Source organism: Petromyzon marinus, chromosome 32, assembly GCF_048934315.1.
Source record: "Petromyzon marinus isolate PM22_M1 ecotype Great Lakes invasive population chromosome 32, UKy_Petmar_22M1.pri1.0, whole genome shotgun sequence".
In the NCBI taxonomy this organism is placed as follows: domain Eukaryota; kingdom Metazoa; phylum Chordata; class Hyperoartia; order Petromyzontiformes; family Petromyzontidae; genus Petromyzon; species Petromyzon marinus.
The window spans coordinates 12873600-12890196 of NC_133698.1; the positions used below are offsets into that span (position 1 = coordinate 12873600).

Genomic DNA, 16597 nt, shown 5'->3' on the forward strand with positions numbered 1-16597 from the left:
CATGGAAACTCCAAATATACAGCAGGCATCAGGGCTGGAATCGAATGCACGACCTCCTGTGTACCAGGCCAACCTGACTCCCCATAACATCCTTAAGGGCTGTAAATTACCCAAATCAAGGGCGGAACCAAATTTAACATGACGATGACACAATACGTGCTGTAAATTAATTAAAATACAGAAACTACGGTCAACGTTTTCAGTTAAAAGAACGTCGAGGAACTTTGTCCGAAATCATATGTGTTTATTTCTATTTCGAATTTTTCCCTAATTCACTTTCTGTTGCACCAGTGACATCGTGTTTTTCACGAGCTGAAGAAATATACGTTCCGAACTCTCACAGCGAGCAGCGTTACAGAACATCGTGTCAAAGATTGACGCCGGAAACATGACTTCATTGGTCCACTTCTGAAACCACTTGAGTAGCGTCATGTTCGCTGGTAAAGGCACACCTATTATATGTTCTGTGAATGGTGTTCATCATACGTCAATCGGACGTTTCATTGGGGGCCGGGGGGAGGAATTTACAAAGCTGAAATATTTAAAATTAAGTGGAAATCAAATTGAACACGATGGGTGCGATGGGGGTGTTCTTGGCACAGGCGTAGGTGGCACAGTTGAGGCCATCAACTCTACGTGGATTTTTTGAAACGCACCGTTACCACAAATTCATCTCCGCGTATTTGAAGCGGCCTCGCTCGTGGCACAAGAACGCGCGCGTCTGCGTGCGTACGTGCGCCGCACCCCCCTCCTCCCGTCCCCCTCCTCCCTGCATTAGCACAGAATGCGTGGAATGTGAATGCAAACAAAGCTTGATTCGATTTTCCGCACCAATTTTGCCATCGCCACACATTCCGCGCAAAGGATGCGCGTGCCGCGTTCCATTTATCAATTATATCTCTTTTTTTATCTCTCAAATATTTTGCAATCCATTTTTTTCTTCTCTCTCCCTCTCTCAACTTCAATGGGGGCGGCCGTCGCTCTCTCCTCCCCTTGGAGCCTTTCCACGGAGTGTGGCGGCAAATTTCAGATCTGGTTTTTGTGACGCACGCGCTCACGCACGTCCCATTCCGGCGTTTTTTTTTTTTGGGCCGCGACTCTGCTCCGTGTGTTTTTGTTGGGAAGGTGCGAGAGACGTCTGCGGCCAAACAACCTGGTCGCTCGTTCCATCCACCGTGACGCACGCTTTGTGCCGTCTGTTGTCCACCCAACCGCTGGGCCACTCCAAGCAACGCGACCGACTGACGCTTGGCATTAGCGAAATACGCAAACCAAGAGGGAATCAACTCTTATCTCAAGTTTTAGCCCGCGGCCAATACTTCTCAGTCTCCAGCTTGAATCGTTGGAAACCCCACACGGTATTTATTTAGCTGTTTCTGTTTTTTTTTATTTCCCTGTTTTGGGTTTTCATCGTTTTAACACGTAGGGTCTCGCGATTAATATTATTCATAACAAAGGTTTTTGGGTTAGATCGCGTCAGTATAAATGTGTCGTAACCCTCCACCACCAGAATATTCTGGCAAATCGCCCAATGACGCTGGTTGATGTAATTACCAGCGTAACATCGTTCTACTCAAATTGTAAATGTTGTGGATTTACTCTCCAACACACCATTGGGCTGAAGTAGGAAGTAATTGGCGCGTTGTTTACGTGACAAACCTTACTGGCTGTGTCGGGTGGTGGAGGGTTACCACACATTTATACTGACGCGATCTAACTCAAAAACCTTTGATATGGGTTCCGATCCTCCTCCGTGAAAGAAGTTCAACATACATACACACATTTCCCGTACTACTCTCCTCTCTTTCCCAATCCTTTTCCTTTTTGTCATTCCTACTCCCCCTTTCCCGGTTGCTTTATTTCCTGGTTGTCTCGCCCGACTGCTTTCCGATTGGCCACGCCCTTTGCATAAATTGAGGCCGTGAAGCAGAAAGTGGCCGTGGAAGAGCCACAGAGACGTTAGAAAGCAATGCCTTGAACGTAATCGGGAAAAGGCGTCCTTGGCTCGCGCGGCTGTCAGCCCGCTCACGATCATACCTGTGAGCCACCGTCATTGTCCGGTTTGTGCGGTGCCAAGCCTTGTACACACATCTTGTCTTTGTAGCTGCACAACAACGTGAGCTCAAGCGCTTCCAGATCGCGAACAGCGGCGCACTTGTTGTTGTTGTTGGCGATCTATGGGAGCTTCTCTATCAGTATCAAGATATTGAATGATTACAAAATAAAGCTTCACCCTTTCTGGCATAAATACACGAGGTGTTAAGATGTTCAAACACCAAATAGACAACCTATTAACAAGCTTTGATTCGGCATGAACAACACATACCTGTGGTAGAAAAACGCAAATAAATATGCTTTGATGCTGTGCGAGCTGTCCTTGGAACAGATGTATCGAGAATTTTTCTTAGTAGATGAACTCTGCAGAATAATTTCGTAATTTTGTATTTTGCTTTTGCACCACGTGTCGGTCCGACCGGCGTGGAATGGCTCCACAGTGGTCATGAACTCCGCGACCTGATTTCTATGTCCTGCCACGGCTAACGTTGGCGGCGTGGGCGATATTTGAACTGCTTCCAGATCTCCACTTCACTAACGCGCACTGACCACCAGCGCGTGGCCAAGTGTGGTGAAATAACCTCGCTGGCACAAAACGGCAGGGGGAGGAAAAGAAGAGGCCCTCATCCAGCAGTGGATTGAGCATTCACTATCTAATACAAGACGGGTGGAGCTGTGACGCGGCAGTCAGGTCACCGAGCTAGGAACCCGTCCGCCCGAGTTCTACTCCTGGCCAGGGCTAACGTCAGTGGTGAAGCACGGTCAGACAACCCCCAGGATCGACGTGGCACAGGGGAGGCCCTTCATCCAGCGACGGAGTTGCAAAGGGGAGCTGCATACGGCTACAGTGAGATGCGTGTGCCGTCGCACTACGCCGCGAGGACGCGTCCTTCGCCTTTTGCGTTTTGTAAATTCTGAATGAACCAAAGAATAACATATTCTTGGGTCTTTCGGTAAAGTCACGTAGATAGGTTCAAAGAAAATAACCATTCTCTAAACCTATCTACGTGACTTTACCGAAAGAGCCAAGAATATGAATTCCTGCAGTCACGAAAGCTTTAAGTCAAGATTCAAAGAATAACAGTTCTACGAAAGGGCACAAAAACAGGCTTTGAATCCCGCACCACAAGACGTCTCGGTGACGATCGTCGGAGGTTTCCTGAGTTCCGTTCCTCGTGACACGCCACGCTGCTGCGCCTTTTCCAGCACACCGATGCACAGTACCCGCATTTTAAGCACGGATTTCGTTGCTACGCGCTTGCACGCGCCTGACGATTGCTAAACATTTTTTTTTCCACGCGACGGAGAGAGAGGAGCCCGCTGTTTCGAATTGAGTTAGAGATCTTGTGTGTATGTGTGTGTGTGTGCGTGCTTCCGTTCGTGTTAGCAAACGCCTATAAACGGTCACTACTATACACGACCACACCTGCACAATTGCACAACAACAACAGCCATTCGCTACTAAGTGGCGGTGACGTTACCACCGCGCCTCTGCCAGGCCAGGTGCACCTTTGAGGCCACGTGAAGTGTCAAAGTCCTGCTGGCAGGAGGCCACAGAACAGACCCAGGTGCCATGGGTTGACTGACTGAGATGACTGGCAGATGCACCACCTGTACTCCCCGCCGTGCCAACTCTCTGCGTTTTAGCAAACACGCACACACACAGGCAGTGGTGTACGTACACACACACTTGTATACACACCCCTTCGCGTGTGGGTAAGAGGTAACTTGAAGGAATCTGAGAGGCAGCTCTGTGATATCCGCTCCCCTGAGCCGTTCTTTAACACAAAGGGTCACACACTGCTTTGGGAGAGTTTCCGAATGGGCTGTTGGTCTGGTGACGTGACGGCGATAGTGCCATCGTGGATAAAACGCAGGGGAAATAAAACGTCCTGTGACTTGGCTGGGCACTAGCGCATTTGTTGCTTGATGATTTGCAGTTCAATCCCAGCTGCCACCCTGGTTAACACCGCAGGTGCATTGACCATGGGTGCACAACCATCGGCCTCACAGTGGATGACGTTAGGTCCATGTAGTTATTTGAAGAGTAGATTTGAATGTGGTGGTCCAAATTTGATCAATTACACTGCAAAAGTATTCAACAAGGAAAATAACCACATGGCAGCGTTTCCCCCATACTGGCAGACCCAATTCCCACTTGCCAGCTGGTGCTGCATACACTTTGTGCCACACAGGGACAGCTGCCACGGGGGGGGGGGGGGCGCTCCCTTGGCCAGATTGCAGCAGGGCATTTAAGCCTTCGCCTGGACCATGCAAATCCTTAGTTTCTTTCGCAAAAAAAACGGGGACAGAGTTCCCTCTTCGTCACAAGATCCCATTTTTCAGCCCTTGGGGCCCCTTGGCGCCCCTTGGCTCCGACACTAACATCGCCTAGGCTGCTCTGTGTGCACGTGTGCACGTGTGTCTGTATAGCCGTGTACGTATGTGTAGGTCCATTCGAACAGCACTTTCCCCAACGGTCTTTTAAGGCCATACGGGGGATCTTTTGTCTTTCCGTACGTATGTGCGCGAGTGGGAAGCGCTCGATGTCGTGGTTTGTGCACCGCGTAGCAATCCTGGGAATCCACGCTCAGTTGCCGTTCGCGGTGAATATCTGATCCGGTTCTGGGCCTCCCCTAGGCCGGCTTAGCCATAAACTACTACCTGGTGCAGTGTGGAATAAAACATGCGCACCGGTGGGAGACACCATCCCCCTCCCCCCCTTATAGGTGTTCCGTGCCAGCGTTCATATGTGCTTGTCAACAGCACTTTTCCCAACAAACTGTGTAGCCTATACGGGGGAAATGTGTGTTTATGTGTGTGTAAACGGGGCTGTGCGATGCCGAGAGACTTGGCGTGGCTTGTCAGACGGCCCATCCTCTACTAGTGGCTGATCGAGCGGGGCCAAGACGCACACTTGCTCTTAATAATGGGAAGCAAGTTATGTACAATGGAGGCCAAAACCACAACTCGCATTAACACAAAACAAATGGCAGGCTTTTGGACCGGCTCCAAACAAACAGCCACGCTTTCCACATTACTCTTAGCAAACGCCCACATACGCTCACCAGCACATGTATACACATACATGCACACGTATACGTACACACAGATACATACACACACGCACACAAAGATCCCCGTACAGCCACCGATGCTAGCCGGGGCCAAGAATTAGACTTGGGTCACCGAGTTTGTGTAGGGCAGTGCGCTAAGCGCTCGCCAACATATTATTGCTATCGTTACGGGCACGTCGATCGGCACTGCAAGCAAAAGGGGCGTCTGCCTCCTTCGTAGCGTGATGGAGAAATGACGCACCGTGGTGAAATACGGTGGGTTTGTTGTCTCGGGGGAGATGAGGCCTCCTGCCAATTGTGACGAACTTTGGTTGGGTAGTTTTTTTGTTGCTGCCACGGACGACCTCTGCAAACGGTGATTTGTGATCCCATTAATTAACCACGATGCTTATGTGCACACGTCTAGCGCAGATACTACAAGGAAGTTATTGCCAACGACATTCGTCAGGTTTTCATGGGAAACGTCAAAGGTGGAATCTTTTTCGTTGAGAAATGACCGTTCTACCGCCGCACGCGACCATTTGTCACGTACCGAGTGATCGTGTGGCTGCATCGCCATGGCAACGTCACGGCTGCATCTCGATAGCAACGGCGCGGTTTAGATCATCACGATATCACGAGGTTGAGCACTCTTTCATTTACATTTGAAATGCCGTGCAAAAGTGTAATATAACGTAAAATACATTGTAAGAGCTGCATAGGGATGTTATGTATTGATTAATACATTGTAATTGTTATATAGTGTTTTATATATGTTTAGTATGTTGCGCATTTTAAATGTTATACGATTATAATATTTTGTGGCTGTTAGGGAAATTGGGTAAGTGCCCTGCGTTACGAACCCAGCCACCCATATGGCCAGCATCGGTGATGAATATCTGAATCAGTTATAGGCCACTCCACTCCTAGGTTGACTCGGTACGCATAAATGAGTACCTGGTGTGGTGTATAAACATCGCCACTCGGGAGATGAAGGCGGCCAGGTGTGGTGCTGGCCACCCACCCCCTCCTGTGCTGTGCCGGCCTTCATAGGTGATTGCTCGCAGCACTTGCCCCAAAAATCTGATAAGGCTACATGCGGGATATTTGTCTTTGTACATTTTAATTGTTATCTAGTTGTGTTACATAGTTTATAGTGCATTTCAAATGTCGTACAGTGATGTTATGAAGTGTACAGCATATTTTACGTCCAATTCAGTGATGTTATGACGTTGAATAACACTTAACATTGCTATTCAGTTATGTTATACCATGCATAACGTTTTAAATGAGATACAGTTTTAACATGGATAGTAAGCTCGCTTAAAAAAACGTTTTCGAACTAGCTTTAAGTGCAGCAGCTGGTTCTTTTCAATACATCTTATGGGTATAGATTGCTACCTTTCTACAACTATCTTGTAGCTTTAGCTTGCTACCCTTTCAGATCACCTTCCCCAACACTGTGTGTGCACGTAAACGTGTCAGGCTAGCCGCTTTAATGGACCATCTGCGCCACCTTGAACCATTCAGGCTGGCCTGCCTATGATCCATCATCCTGGATTTAACCAGACCGGATTATGCGATGAGCTCACAGATCCTTGAAAGATCTGGACACAGTCCCATCAGTGAGCTCCCTCGGCAGGCTAGGGGGCTGCCTTGGCTGGGTCATGTAGCCCGCGTGCCCAGCCACAGCATGCCCATGAAGCTTCTGTTTGGCAAGATCAGAGAGTGCTAAACGGGCACGGTAAAGGCTAGAGGAGCTGCGGAGTGATGTGGTACGAGAGGATGTGGAACTGATTGGACTTGCCAATGACTGCTACCAGGAGTGTCAAGATCGGAATCTGCGGAGGAGGCTCATGAACGGCGCCGCTGGGCAGTTGACGACAAAATCAACGGAGGGCAGACGAGCAATACAATAATGAGCCAATGGCGTCTCTTATGGGCCAGGGTTATGGAGTCTTCGAGGGACGATATCTTTACCTTTCAAAAAAAACATCGTAATTCAATTGCATATGATGGTGGCTGTCATAGGCAACCAATTGTGGTGTAATTTGTGATGTCGGTGGGCGCTGGGTTTATGGGTCCCAGGCTGGAACCCTTAACACGGAATTCCAAAACTCTTGAGCCTGCGTGTCACTCTTTGTGAACACTGTAATTCCCTTTTATTTTTTTTCTCCCTCCAGTCGTTACTACAGACCCATAATGTTATCTCAACGTAGCTTTGGTAACTAAAATCATTTTTATTACAAGACAAAAATCCCCCGTGTAGCCTAAACAGACAGTCCGGGGCAAGTGCTGTTCGCGAGCACCTATAGAGGCCGGCACGGCACACGAGGGGGTGGGTGGCCAACACCATGCCTGGCTGTCTTTGTCTCCCTAGTGGCGATGTTTACACATCGCACCAGGTACTAATTTAAGGCTGAGTCGATGTAGGGGAGGCCCAGGATCGGTTCAGATAATCGTCACTGGTGTTGGCCATGAGCGGGAATTGAAGCTGGGTTGCCAGGTTAGTAGCGCACCATGCTGACCGCTACACTACCGCTCCCCACATTTGTATAAACACACATATACACACATACACAAGGCACTTGTGCATAAATGTACGCATACACACACAGATGCACGCAAATACACACATAAACATAAATGTGTACGCACGTTGACACGCATGCACACAAATGCACAAACGTGGATGTTACACACGATTACATACACACTGACAAAAGCGGTCAATCTTAACCAGGCCACCAGCTCAAAAGGACTGCATGTGTGGCTCTGCTCAGTTCTCGTGAGCATCGCGCCTCCACGCAGACATTCTGGTGGAGGATGGCTGTCACAAGCTGCCCAGTTGTGTTTTTTGCATGTATGTACAGTGAGGGAAAAAAGTATTTGATCCCCTGCTGATTTTGTACGTTTGCTCACTGACAGTCTATAATTTTTGTAGACCTAGACCATAGTCACCAAGAAAACAATTGGTAACACACTACGCCGTGAAGGACTGAAATCCTGCAGCGCCTGCAAGGTCCCCCTGCTCAAGAAAGCACATATACATGCCCGTCTGAAGTTTGCCAATGAATATCTGAATGATTCAGAGGACAACTGGGTGAAAGTGTTGCGGTTAGATGAGACCAAAATGGAGCTCTTTGGCATCAACTCAACTCGCCGTGTTTGGAGGAGGAGGAATGCTGCCTATGACCCAAGAACACCATCCCCACCGTCAAACATGGAGGTAGAAACATTATGCTTTGGGGGTGTTTTTCTGCTAAGGGGACAGGACAACTTCACCGCATCAAAGGGACGATGGACGGGGCCATGTACCGTCAAATCTTGGGTGAGAACCTCCTTCCCTCAGCCAGGGCATTGAAAATGGGTCGTGGATGGGTATTCCAGCATGACAATGACCCAATACACACGGCCAAGGCAACAAAGGAGTGGCTCAAGAAGAAGCACATTAAGGTCCTGGAGTGGCCTAGCCAGTCCCCAGACCTTAATCCCATAGAACATCTGTGGAGGGAGCTGAAGGTTCGAATTGCCAAACGTCTGCCTCGAAACCTTAATGACTTGGAGAAGATCTGCAAAGAGGAGTGGGACAAAATCCTGCTGAGATGTGTGGAAACCTGGTGGCAAACTACAAGAAACGTCTGACCTCTGTGATTGCCAACAAGGGTTTTGCCACCAAGTACTAAGTCATGTTTTGCAGAGGGGTCAAATACTTATTTCCCTCATTAAAATGCAAATCAATTCATAACATTTTTGACATGCGTTTTTCTGGATTTTGTTGTTATTCTGTCTCTCACTGTTCAAATCAACCTACCATTAAAATTATAGACTGATCATTTATTTGTCAGTGGGCAAACGTACAAAATCAGCAAGGGATCAAATACTTTTTTCTCTCACCGTATGTTGAACTTTACGTAGACAACCGTGTTAATTGGGCATATGCACATGCCCAGTAATGCACCTTCTTGTGCTTATTCTTAGAAGAAACGTAATTTGTCCGTTAGTCACGGCACTTACCGGGGTAACTTTCCACACGCGGAGCTTAGTAAGAGCCCATTCTGAGTGGAAGCAACCAGAGACCTACGCTATTAATGATGAGCCACGTACGACTTCTGACCTTTGAACTGCGCCAAAAAGAAAAAGCACGACCCCAACAATTTCACGACGCTTCTGGCAATGCGTGGTGGCGCCCCCCCCCACACCTCCGAATGCAGCTTCAGGTCACTCGTGCTTTTTCCATTTTTTGAACGATTGCTGTTTCAATATTAATTAATCCTGACTTAAAGCTTTCGTGACTGCAGGAATTCATATTGTTTGGGTCTTTCGATAAAGTCATTGTAGAACAAAAAAAATAGCAAAAACTACGACGTTTCAATTGCTTGTGTTGCGCTCGAAACGTCATAGTTTTTGTTAATTTTTTGACTTTACCGAAAGACCCAAAGAATATGAATTTATCCTCTTCGTATCCCGCCCCCCACCGCCCCCCCCCCCATCGAGGTTAGGTTAATATTAGCCGTGGGTGACGCCGGGGGCAGGGCGGTGCCCAGCAATATGGACATCTGTGACGAAGAGGTTTACAGCTCATCGGATTTCCTCTGGCGTGAATAAAGACTCCGTTTCCGAACAGCAGGCGTAGCGGGTACGCTGCCCTTCGTCGTCGGGTGCCCCGGGGTGACTCTTCAGCCGTCGCCGTAGAAAAGGGGCCGACCCGGCGAGCTGGGCCGGCTGTCTGGCCATGCTGCCCCATGGGGGTTCAGCCACTACGGAGTTTCCCCTGAGCGATAAATGGTGGTTGGAGAGCGGTGATGTGGTGGTTAGCGTCACGCTGCGCTACAAACCTGGGCACCCAAGCTCGATTCACGCTCAAGACCAACGCCGGTGACGATTATCTGAACCGGTCCCGGGCCTCCCCTAGGTTTCCTAGGGCCGGCCTTCACAGGCGCTCGCTAAACAGCGCTTGCCCCAGCAGTCTGTTAAGGCTACACTGGGGGATCTGTGTCTTTGTTTGTGGTTTGCAGGGCGCACACCATCGTCTTACTCGTGGAGTCTCTCCTGTTCGGCATCTTTGTGATCGTCATCCTCTACGACCAGGTGAGTTACGCGTGCACGCACTCCCACACCCGCCGGGCACGATCACCACCTGCATGGCTGCGGCTAAACTGCCTCCGCGGGCCGCGGTCGGCTCCGGTGGTCGGTTGTAACATCGTTGTTCTACTTAACTCGCTGACCGCGAATTGCCGTGGTCGCTGTTCCCGTAAACTTTAATTGTCATATTCCTGCGCCCATGTTGGGGGGAGACTCGGGTCTGCCAGACACTTGACTGCTTCCGTCTGATCCACCACCATCCTGCAGGTGATGACAACTCGCCCACCCACTCGCTCGCTCGCCAACCGCTCCCTCACCTGCTTACTGATTCCCCAACCCTCTCTCGCTCTCGCTTCATCGCTCACCACACTGCAGGTCGGATATGTGAATAATTCTCTTAATATTTATGCTCCGTCGGTGGCACCGCTCCACGTTGGAGTTGCCTGCCATCGTCTCCTTTGCCCTCGAGGTTCTTTGGTCAATTCAAGAAACGCGTTATCGATTACAACCTCAAAACAGCGCCGTTTGTTGCTGCCCGCTCGCCCCTCCGGGCCTTCGCTCAGCGACCGAGATGTGGGAAAAAACATAAACAAGAAGTGCTTGTGCGCGCGTTTCGGGCCGAGTTTATCTAGGGGGAGGCCCATGCCGGCCGCAGATGCCGAAGGGCGGTGACGTACACGGCCAGGAATTAGACATCGCGGTTGCTGGGATTGAAGAGGGGGGCCCCAGCCTGGCACCGAGCCACCTTGACACAGACAGACAAAGACAAAGATCCCCCGTGTAGCCTGAACAAACTGTTGGGGCAAGTGTTGTTAGCGAGCACCTATGAAGACCGGTACGGTACACGAGGGGGTGGGTGGCCAACACCACGCACGACCGCCTTTGTCTCCCCAGTGGCGATGTTTACACACTGCACCACGTACTCATTTGAGGCTGAGACGACCTAGGGGAGCAGGCCCAAGACTGTTTCAGATAATCGTCGCTGGTGTTGGCCATGTGCGCGAATCGAACCCGGGTCGCCGGGTTCGTGGCGCAGCGCGCTAACTGCTACACTGCCGCGCACACACACAGACAGACATACACGCGCACACTCACGCGCAGCCACAAAAACAAAGACGAAGATCCCCCCTCGGAAAGCCCCCAACAGACTGCTGGTGCCGAGGGCCGTTAGCGAGCACATGTTGCGACCGGGGCGATGTGGCCGCCACCACGCCCGACCACATTTGCCTCCTCCCCAGAGCTGATGTGTGTGTTTTTTTTACACACCACACCAAGTCGGTCAAGGTAAGTCCCAGGACCATTTCGGAAAGCTCTCGCCGCTAACGTTAGCAGCCGTGGCTGGGAATTGGACATAGGTCAGCGGGGTTCGCAGCACAGCGTGGTAGTCAAATGTGCCAACCGATCCACACACGCACGCACACATAAAAAACCCAAAGGTCCCCCCCAAGTCATTCGTATGTTCAGACACAGATATATACGCAGGCGTTCGCCTCGCACCACTAATAGAGCAGGACCGAGTAAGAATCCGAATTGCCTCCCTCGGTTGACAGTCAGCCGTCCATTGTTTCACTATCTCATCCACATTCATCCACCACCACCAGCAGCAGCAGCAGAAACAACAACAACCGCCATTCGCCACTAAGTGGCTGTGACGTCACCACGGCGCTTGTGCCAGGATACGTGCACTTTAAGGCCGCGTGAAGTGTCGAACGCTGGCTGTAAGGTCACGGGACAGACCCAGTTGCCATGGGTTGACTGACTGAGATGACTGGCACTACCAGCAGAAGCAGCACCCTCACTTTTCCATCTGTGCATAAATCCTCGCAGGCCGTACGGATCTAATCTTTGGTAAGTATTATCTCATTTTGAGCAAGTCCACCAAATTCCACAACATGACGGATGGATGGGACCGGGTCCCAATTTCCAGCAGATGCCGTTGTGTGTGCCTGGGATTCTGAGTCATGGCCGTGGCGCTATAACAGAACTCCCAAACGCTCTCCCCCCCCCCCCCACACCCTGTATCCTCATGTTTTTGCGCCATTCTTTAAGCAGAACGGGCCTCGAGAAATTGGTCCGAAAAATATTTACGGTTTTTACGCTGCCATGGTGTAATGGTAAGCACACTGAACTTGCAGTAGTAGTAGTAATAATAATACTTTCCACTTGTAGCGCACGATATTCGCTCACTCTCGAAGGGAGAGCGCACGACTCGGAGGCAGCGCGAGGAACCGCACGCGAGCGGAAGAGGCAGCCAAGCAGTGGGCCGGTGCCGGCAATTACCCAAGCTTTTCCGTCCACTATACGTGAAGAAGATTTTCAGCCAATGAACGAGTGTTCACGATCCAGCGGCCACCGGTTGAATTTGATTTCCAGGCGCGGCAGTTGAAGCAATGGGCCGTGTTTCTTAAATCCCCCCGCCCCAGACCGCCTCTGTCCACCCGGCGGTGTGAACGGGTTCATCGCCGTTGATCGGCGGCCCGCGTGTGGTGGCCAGCATCGAAGAGTGGGTCAAATATCCTCGACAGAGCTCCCTCTAGTGGAGGTCACTTCAACCGCCACTGCTGGTTTCCTTCCTCTGGGCACGGCGGTGAGATGTTTACTACTTCGCCTGGTATAGAGGAGGTCGCGGGTTCGATCCCGACCCTGACACCTGTATAGTTGGAGTTTGCTTGTTCCATGCCCTTCGAGTATTTGGCTGCTATAAATGTCCACATGATAAGCCAATTAATTGAGCTATTACTTGTGGCCAGGTCGTTTCTGAAAAAGAGCCGTATAGCTCAGTGGGCCTTCCGTGATATAATAAAATAAAAAGTTAACTTTAGCTTTAGTTTCATGTCGAGCACTCCAGAACGGAACTGGCCAACCACCGCGTTGCAGAACCCTCCCGAAAAACAAGTCTTGAGACTCAGTGAGGCTTTGAATTGTGTTAGATAATCAAGGGCATCGCTATTTTACCAGGCCATTCGGCATCGTTTGTGTTCCACAAGGCCACGCTCTGCTCAACGAGTCTCGGAGAATCAAAAAACAGTCAGCGGATTGCCGCCCAAACAAACACCACCCCGGCACTCTGGCCGAGGACCCGGCGGGCCGAGGATAATTACGTGCGAGGTCACCCCCGCGACATTCACACGCCGTGCGCCCTGAGGTCACCCCCCGTTGTCCGGCCCGATGACGTGTAACCGCCGCGGCGTCGTACTTGGTACGAGGCCCTACGGGCGTAGCCGCCTCTTGCGTGCGCCTCACGCGAGCGCCGCCGCCGTTATCGTCCCTGGAACGCCCCCAGGGACAGAGCTGCGTGTGGTGAGAGCGCGCTTCGTAAAATCCATGCGTGCGCGAAATTTTTTGTTTCTTCCTTGATTTATTTAGCACTAAGTGTGGTTTGAAACGTGCAGCCGTCACTTTCGGCGGGAGCCGATGACACCAGCTGACCGCTGCGATGAACGGAACGGCTTGACAATTGCCTCTGCAAGGTTTGCCGCACGTCGTCCAAAACGCGCGCGGTGCAGCAGCAATGAGCACGACGCCCTGCAACATAAGTCGGTCTTCTGGGAGGATTTGGTTAGCAGTAGTGAAAGCCTGCGTTGGCATATTTTCAAATGTGGCAATACCCCGATTTACGTCTCTCCCTTTTTACGTCGTTTCGTAAATATATCATCACTTGATTGTTACTACTACCCGATTTGCGTCGCCTCAACCCGCACTTACGTCGCTGACATCATCCACCCTTTCTCGTTGTCCGCCGCCTCTCAGCCTTCACCTCCACTGCCTACCCTGTGAATCGCTTCGATTGACATCGTTTCAATATTTGTCGTCGCACCTTTCAGGAACGCATCCTCCGACATAAACCGGCGTATGACTGGAGTCCTTTGTGGGCCGGTTTTGTTTCCCCAAAGGATTTGGGCAACCCTCTGATCAATGTAGACAGATTTCAACAGGGTGAGTCCTTAGGTGCAACACAACTTTACGCTAAAGTTTTGTTCATATTGGATCACCTTTACAAGAGTTATCGAGCTAGCTATGGGGCGGTGGTGCACGCCCGTAATACAGCACCGTGGAGGCAGCGGCGAGGATTGGTGGACCATACGCAGATGGGCCGTGAAACTCCTTTCCCGTGGGCGTCGACGAGGTGCCATGGCCCTGGCTCGGGTCCGGAGAAAGTGGCACAAAATGTGTACCCGTTCCGAGTGTACGGGATAGGGTGTTGCCCCCTCGCACGCGTGGCCCCGGTTTCCTCCCACATGGCTGAAAACACCTTAATATATATGTAGGGGACTGCAGAGCTTGGGCAATTCTTGGCACCGGCTCGCCGTGTGGCTGCTGCCATCCCGTTTGTCAGCGGTTCCTCCTCGCGCATCTTGAGCCGTTCTCACTCTGCGGCTTGTCACAAGTCGACATTATATTCTTGGCTCTTTCGGTAAAGTCACGTAGAAGGGAAACAATAAAATAATAAAAATATAAAACAATAAAATTCTCACGACGTTTCGACTGCAACACAAGCAATCATCAGGTGTGAAAACCACAACAAGAACATTTGAAAAAAGTCGACATTGTTAATATTACTTTGGACGGATGGACAAAGCTGATGCTTTAATGCTTTCAAGGTCTGCTAGAAAGCGTAAAGAATGGGAAGTGTTGTTTGTGAGGAGCACGATCCGTGACACGGACACGGGGGAGAAGCTGGAGTCAAACCCCCGAAGAAAATTATCTCACAACAGCGGCGGTGGCGGCGGCTTGCACGTCAGAAGAAGAAAAGCCATCTGGTGACTTTAAAAACAAGGGCATTTATAAATATGATGCCAATTATTGTGTTTGTTGATCAAACAGTCGATATTAATGCTTGCCATATTTTTTCGCGCACACACACGCGCACACGGAGGGACGCATGGACGCGCGCACGCACCGACCCCAGCCCTTGGCTGGGTGAATCGCGGCGGTGGATAGATTAAACAGCTCTGCGTGAACTCGATCGTCGCCGCACAATAATACGGGGGAGGGGGGGGGGGATTACAGCGATCGTTTAAAATTATGCAGAGGATAAATTCCTGCTTGGAAATTTCACAGTTGTCAAATAACAGTTGCAAGCCGCAGTACCGGTGGCTGGTGGGCTAGTTTGTTAGGGTTAGGGTTGGGATGAGGGTTACAGATGTCAGGGTTAGAGTTGGGCTCAGGCTCAGGGTAGAAGTGAGGGTAAGGTTTAGGGCCGAGTTGGACATGGGCCAGAGCAGAAACCAGTACCACTTAAGGTAGCAAAACTTTATCAGTACCGATGTATTTATGCGGCCAATAAGAGTGAATGATTTGATAACTCCACTCATTTTACATGCTAAACACACAATTCACTGTTATTGGCCACGTAAATAAAATGAAAGCTCCAAAGCTACGCCGGCTCAGATGGTTTCCGACAAGTGAAATATATGGTGTGGGCTCAGAGATTATTGGGTAGCGTCAGGGTGAGAGTCAACGTTGTTTGTGTTTCCTTCCCCCGCACCTCCGGTTACCACGGTTGGCTACGTACGGTACGAAAGAAGTTCAACGCACATACACACAACGTTACCTAGAAGACCGCGGGACATTGCCGCTGAGCGAAAAGTTGAGGTTTTAATTTTTTCGCCGCTAGACTCGCACCTGCGCCCCTTAAAGTGTGGACAAGGCGTGCGGGGAGACGCGTGGCCTCGGCCGCGGGATGAAGTCACCGCATGGACGATTTGGGCCAGCACGGATCCATGCCCGGCACTGTTCCCATGGCCGCTGGGGCAAGGGGCCCCTTGGCAGTCTAGGAAAGGCGCAGGATCAGGAGCGCGGCTACTATGTTTAACTTCACGAAACAAGGCTACAGATCGGAGCTCAAGATACAAAGTAGCAAAACAAAACTCACGTTAAAAAACAAGTTCTCCGATCTGTGGACGCGCGGATCGCTGTCAACCCCTTATAAAGAAACACACACGTTTTGCCGGCCGCCATGGCGGTGAAAAAAAGTGTGGTGAATTAAAAATAGCGATGAAATCAGCTGACGTGCGGGAGCTTGACGGATTGCTGCACGGCAGAGCTGGTGGCGTCTCGGAGGGCCCTCTTCATCCACAGGCTGTGGAGAGATCGTGGCTGACGACGACGATCGTGATGAAGACAGACGAGGTTAAAAAGGAATATTTGCGTGGATCATTGAATGGAATTGCGGTGCAAATTCGTGGTTATTGATATTGGCTTGCTGGCTGGGGCCGGTTGGGGGGGATGAATTGTTGCAATTCTTAGTTAGCAAAGGTCACGGACAATCGAGAGCGCTTGCATCTGTTTGCGTTATGTTCCCCTGATTTTTTTTTTATAAAACCCCCCCTACCCCAGCCAAACCCTATCCCCTCGGGCATGCCCCCCCTCCCCTCCATCAATCTCACCTCTCCTCGTGG

At 50.5% G+C, this 16597-nt stretch overlaps 1 protein-coding gene across 3 annotated transcripts in view; it reads left to right on the forward strand.

The window, feature by feature from the left end:
- Positions 1 to 16597, forward strand: part of LOC116948203 (palmitoyltransferase ZDHHC3-like) — a 56731-nt gene that overhangs the window by 18465 nt on the left and 21669 nt on the right. For all 3 annotated transcript variants that reach the window (XR_012945830.1, XM_076071313.1, XM_032964682.2), the window contains exon 7: positions 10130 to 10202. Coding sequence is in view for 2 of the 3 variants with exons in the window: in XM_076071313.1 (XP_075927428.1) it covers positions 10130 to 10202 (73 nt within the window). In the remaining variant the exon portion in view is untranslated. The remainder of the gene's footprint in view (positions 1 to 10129; positions 10203 to 16597) is intronic.